At 36.2% G+C, this 6,434-nt stretch overlaps 1 protein-coding gene across 1 annotated transcript; it reads right to left on the bottom strand.

Annotated features, from left to right (window-relative positions):
• Positions 1–1,082: 1,082 nt before the first annotated feature.
• OR10K2 (olfactory receptor family 10 subfamily K member 2) lies at positions 1,083–2,790 on the bottom strand. Its single transcript, XM_063788408.1, has 2 exons — positions 2,094–2,790; positions 1,083–1,171 (listed from the first exon to the last, which is right to left on the bottom strand). The coding sequence occupies exons 1-2, from the start codon at positions 2,788–2,790 to the stop codon at positions 1,083–1,085; spliced, it is 786 nt and encodes a 261-aa protein (XP_063644478.1).
• Positions 2,791–6,434: the final 3,644 nt, after the last annotated feature.

The raw sequence follows: 6,434 nt of genomic DNA, 5'->3' as shown, positions 1-6,434 counted from the left end.
CTACTCCATTAATTTAAAAAATCACAGTCTTTTCAAGAGGTCATGTGAGAGCATTATAAAAGCATTAATAAAGAAAGTAGATCATGTGGACTCAGTATTAATTCTTTTACTCATTAGTAGGCAAGTCATTTTATTTGTCTGAGTGTCATTTTTCTCATCTACAAAATGTCGATTATAATATATACTTCCCAGGGTGCTCTAAAGTTTAGATGAAGTAACATTGTTAAACTGTAGCACACAATGCAGCTATAAATAATTAACACATTAAACTTAGCTCATTTACTTTTCATGAATCAATTTGATATGCTAGAGGCCTGGGGTGGGCAATATGGCCAAGGAAAAGACAACTTGGGGGCCACTGAAATTAATTTTGCATCAATCTCTGATTTTCAACCCCCATCAGCAGCAAGTTTCAAGCTTCAAAGAAATGGAAGAAATGCAATTGACTTACATTCTTGGCAGATGTCCTACAATAAACAGGGCCTGTGAACAAAACATTCCACTTCCTTCCCTCCCGCTTCAACCCCTAAAAGGTATATGTCATTGATGAACAGACTGGTGGAAGAAAAGGAAAAAACTTAGAAACAAAATAAATCAATCAGGAGACTTTTATTGACAGGTGGATCTTGAAAAGAGTTATAATGTGAGAAATCATCACTATTGTGAAACTTCCTTTTTGCTATCACTCCTGCAGAAAGGACAGAGAATGAAAACATCAAATTCAAGTTCTGGTCTCAAATGTACATGCAAACTCTTGAGTTGCATGGAGAACAGATTGATTGTTCCATATGCAAAGCTTTCCACTTGGTAAATATTTAGTGAAATTGACTTAATCTTTAGCTTGCCTTGCCTGGTCATTTAGGATGATTTTAGGTCTTGTCATTAATCCATTCCCCTGTGAATATCTTCAGGGTATGCTGACCAAATTTAGATGTATGCCTCTGCATACAAAATTAGAAATGATCGTATTTCATTAATACACTAGAAGTATGGAAATGGATAACTTTTCATAATTTTCTAACTTGAACATTATTTGGATATATCTTATGCATCAAACATTGTAATGACGCTTAACAAGTATCTCATTTAACAATTGTGATCTGATGATTTTGGAAGACTGAGGTCCAGAAAACATCTAGAAAAATCCTAGAGATAGAAGCTTCCTGAGTCCCTAGAACAGAGAGTTAGGGTTGTGCCACATTTTGCAGGGTTAGTTTTCAGCCTGGCTGAGATTGGGTGACAGTATTTACTACAGCCTAAAATTCTGAACATACATATGCTTTCCCATAATAGCCATCTGTTATTTTTTAATCAATTGAAAAAAAAAACCTTCAATAGGCAATAATTCATGTGAGTGTGGCAAGCAGTTGTGTTTTTCTAAATTTTATATTTGGAGATGACGGGAAATGATCTCTGTTCCTGAACATAATTCTCAATTGCTTGATCATTTGTGTTCTGGGAATTTTTTCCTGTATAACTTGTGGTTTACGGTTTGGAAAGAGCAGAACCAAGATTTTTTTTTTTTTTTTTTTTTTTTTTTTTTTTTTTTTTTTTTTGAGACAGAGTCTTACTCTGTCGCCCAGGCTGGAGTGCAGTGACACAATCTCACTGCAACCTTCTGCCTCCTGGGTTCAAGTGATTCTCCTGTCTCAGGCTCCTGAGTAGCTGAGATTACAGGAGCCCACCACGGCATCCGGTTAATTTGTGTATTTTTTGGTAGAGACAGGATTTCACTATGTGGGCCAGGCTGGTCTTGAAGTCCTGACCTCAGGTGATCCACCTGTCTCAGCCTTCCAAAATGCTGGGATTACAGTCGTGAGAAACTGCACCTGGCCAGAATCAAGATTAATTTTACGACAGGGAAATTGTTCTTCTCACAATTTTACAAAGAGCTGATTTGAACTCTTTATTTCTCAAGCTATAAATCATTGGGTTGAACAATGGAGTTATAATAGTGTAGGATACTGATATTAGAGCATCCTGGCTTGAGGAGTAGTTGGACTGAGGCCTTAAGTAGATAAAGGAGGCACAGCCATAGTGGACAGTGACAATAATGAGGTGAGATACACAGGTAGAAAAAGCTTTGCACCTACCCAGTGTGGAAGGAAACTGAAGTATGGCAGAGAGGATGTGAACATAGGACACCAAGATCAACAATAAGGGGATAGCCAGGACCAATGTACAGAGCATGAAGATGACAATCTGACTAAAGTGGTTATGGTGAGATGCCAGCTTGAGGACAGGAGCAATGTCACAGAAGAAGTGATGTAGTTGATTGGAGGAATAAAAAGGCAGGTGAAATACCAAGGATGTGATGATCTGTGCAACAGTGAAGCCACAGGCACAGGCAGCAGCCACTAGTCCCATACACACCCCATGTCCCATGAGCACTGAGTAGCGCAGTGGGTTACAGATGGCTATGTAACGATCATAACCCATGACTGCCAGCAGGAAGGAGTGAGAGCAGCCAAGGAAGAGGAAGGAAAACATTTGGATGGCACAGCCCAGGAAAGAAATGGTCTTCTTCTGGGACAGCAGGTCAACCAGCATCTTGGGTACAATGACGAAGGTGTAGCAAATCTCAGAGCAGGAGAGGATGGCAAGGAAGAAGTACATGGGGATATGAAGGGCCCTGTCCAGGACAATAGTGGAAATGATGATTGCATTGGTGCCCAGAGTGAACAGGTAGAGGAGCAGGAAGATAACGAAGAGCAGCTGCTGCAGCCTGGCCAGGGATGAGAAGCCAAGGAAGATGAACTCTCTCACCACAGTCTCATTGACCCGCTCCATGGAGCATACATCATCAGGAGACAATTAGGGAGAGAAGAGGAGTCAGCACCAAAAGAAATCCCTGAAAATAAGTAGATTCACAGAAAATTGATCATCAGCATGCGTTCTCAGATTTTGAGTTCTGAACTCATCTTTTCTCCTCCCTCTTGTTTTTCCAAGACATGATGTTGCTAAAATCGGGCAAGCGTTCATCAAACTTTGAGTCTCCATAGTAGTTCTGACACCATAGCCAAAAAGTTCTTGATATTTTTCAGATTCAAACAACCCTTCACCTCCATTCCCATGATGAGGCTGTTACTCAGATTCTTAGCCTTTCACTCTTAGATTATCTTGCAAAGCTTGTCTTTTTGGCTTTCTTGTATCCGTATTCTCTCAAAAAAAAAAAATCTTTCCTACAGTTGCAAAGTAAACCATCTGAATATACCATAGTTGTCTATAACTCAATGGTTCTTAATTGTCATTCTCGTTACACCTAAACCCCCACTCTTAGTTTTAATCTCTCCATAACTTAGATGCAAATTCTCTTCAACACTGTTTTCCTTACCTCCTGGCAGGAATTGTCAGTTATACTTTTATTATGCTGGCTCTTGTTTCTGTAGCTTTATCCTGGTCCCAAAGTGGAAAAAAATTATCTTCTTCTTTCTGTTCATTAACTTCAAGGTGGAATATGTCTACACTTTCTCTAATACCTATATCAGAGTCTTTCCTCTGGCAGGGAGGACCACAGTCTTTCTTCAGGATTCTGTCCATTTTCATCACTTCCCTTAACTCCTTCTGAAGTCACATTATGGCTCCTTTCCCATGGCCACTCTTACATCTCTGCAACCCATCTTTCCCCTGATGACAGCCTAATCTTTTAAAATATAAATTGTATTATATTGCTTCACTCTTCAAAAATTTTACTTATGGCTATAGTATAGAGTTCAAACTCTTCATTGTTTCCAAAAGTCTTTCCTTTGGGGAAGTAAACTATCTTTCTATGCTCATTTTCAGATCTTTATGGGATATATCACTATTTCCCAAATATGTTCTGGACTTCCTTGCCTCTATTCCTTGCTCATATTAGTTTGTTTTTCACTTTTATTTACAGATATTTTATGGTTCTTCTGAAGCATCCATTAAAATCTACCTTTTTGAAAGCTTTCTTGCTACCTCCTGGTGAAAGGAGTTATTTCTTCCTCAGAACTCACATAAGACATTGATTGCCAAAATTATGTGATATTTACTTAATTTTGAAATATTCTAATGAATTGTTCTTATATCTATTTTCTCTACCAGATTTTGTACCTTTGAGGAAAAGATGTGAATTGTATGTATCTTTGCCTGAGTTCTCCTCGGCATCCAGAACCATATTAAGTACATAACACCTTCTCAATAAATAATTGTTATATAAATAAGAGAGTTAACTTGCCACATTATTTGTTTTATTCATGGGCAGCACAGACTTCTTAGAACTCACAGAGTAAGAGAATTCTCAGTGTTATTTCTTTCTAGGCACAAGAATTTCTCAGTGTCAAGAATGCTAAGAATGTCTGCACCACATAAAACTAAGTCCGGCCCATTTAAATCTGAAAGAGAAATCTCTGTTTACAATAGAAAACTGGCACTGAAGAGAGCATCTGGTCATCAGAATTCTGTGTACCTAAGGTGATTCCCAATTCCTAGTACATTTGCTGCTCTTTAGAGCATGTTAGAATTCAAATAAGTGAGAGAAAAATCATAAAGTTAACCTTACAATTATCCCATTAAAAAGTATATTATTAAAATCACCTTAACTAATATTAATAACAAAATTAATGACAATGCATTTTTATGTTACCTAAGAACCGCCGAATCAAGAATATCAGATAGTACACATGTATTAAGCAGTGTGATTATAACAATGTGTCAGCTACTAGGTCTGCAATGAAGATACACATTTAAATAAGACCCAGTCCCGAGCCTCTAGTTCATGTTTCAAGGGTGAGACACATTCAGAAGAAGATATTATTAAAAATGTGGTGATTGAGATGATGGATATGCATTTGAAATTATAGGAGCACTCAGGAGACAAATCTTGTATATATCCTTAAAAAATGATATATATTTTTTATTTATTTCTAAGTTTCTTTATATATGTTATGAAAAGGCTAAACTAAGTGTACTTGGAGAAATATCATAACACAGGCACTATTTAGTTTCTGAAACTTTTAATCTAAATATATAAATAGGGCAAGTAAGTACATTTGCTTCTCCTTGCTCCTGGAAGAGTGCAAGGATGTTTTCTGCTTGCATGTTCTACTTTATATCACTCCCTTTCTCAACCCCATGAAAGGGGCAAACACCCTCTTCCTCCTCTATCTTATTCCTCTGGTTCTTCGCCCAATATCTAGCACAAGGTTTTTTTTTTATTGCCTAGGTTATTGGCATATTTATTACTAACATACTATTAACTTTCAAATTCTATATTCTCTAGTTTTTAGTGCTACTAATAAATTTCTACATGTAGAATCTGAAATTTTACTCTCACAAGCACGTGTAAAGTTGAGTAATGTAGGAATAAAATAGGCTTTACATTTTGACAGATATAGGCTTTAATCCTGACTCTGGCAAGTTCTAGTGGTAAAACCTTAATAAATTCTCTAAGGCCTATTTTCTCATTTGTATGATAAGAATAATTCCTGCCTCCTGGGCTATCATGAGAAATAATTCAGGCAATATATATGAAAGAGATTTGTCCCATAAATAAGGAGTGCTTAGTAAGTACTTCTGTTTTATTACTTTATTGTTGTTCTATAGGTATTGGTATCAGAAATATTTTAATCAGTGAGGCAATAAGCATTTAACTCATGGGAAGTTATTGAAACTGATTTTTCTGTATTTTCTCAGGAAGAGAAAATTTAAGAGAAATTATTCTTCCCTTGAGGCTCTCCAAACCTGACTGAAAGTAACTTGGTTTTCCACAGAGTTCTGTTTTGTTCTTGAAGGGAGGCCATACATATTTAGGCATCAATCTCAACAATTTATTGAGTTCCTAAAGACTGGAGCAGATTGTCTAACAATTCTCATGTTTTACGATTTCATGATTTCTGTTACTATCTAAGCACTATAGATATAATTATGAATAAAATCATTGCCCTTTTCTCAGAGAAGAAAGAATCAAACACCTATTCATATTATAAAATAGCCTATAAACATTATAAAATAAGTATAAACAAAATGTCCTGAAAATCTGGAGGAAAAACCCAATAATTTTAGAGAAGGCTTTGAAGAACAAGTAGTATTTGAATTTCACCTGTAAGAATTTTAATAAAAGTACTGGCTGAGTCTAAATGCCATTACTTATCTAGATATTTTGATTGAACTAACTAATCTTTTCTTTAATGTTGACTGGCCTTTCAGAATTAAAATGTAAGTTTACAAAGGCCCATGAAACAAGACACACTAATTATTCTCCCTTTTCTCTTCTTCTGTTTCCTTACAATAAACTTCACGTTTCATGTTGAGGTCACACACTCAAAAAACTAGCAAACAAGTAGACAAAAACAAAGAAAAAATAAACTCAGTTATGTTTTTTGGGAGCATTTTTCCATTGTATCAGTCTATCAATATTGCTTTTGATGTTTCCAGGAAGAAAAAATAGAACACAATTTTGGTATCAGTTT

Source organism: Pan troglodytes, chromosome 1, assembly GCF_028858775.2.
Source record: "Pan troglodytes isolate AG18354 chromosome 1, NHGRI_mPanTro3-v2.0_pri, whole genome shotgun sequence".
Classification (NCBI taxonomy): domain Eukaryota; kingdom Metazoa; phylum Chordata; class Mammalia; order Primates; family Hominidae; genus Pan; species Pan troglodytes.
This window is presented reverse-complemented; position numbering and strand designations above follow the sequence as displayed.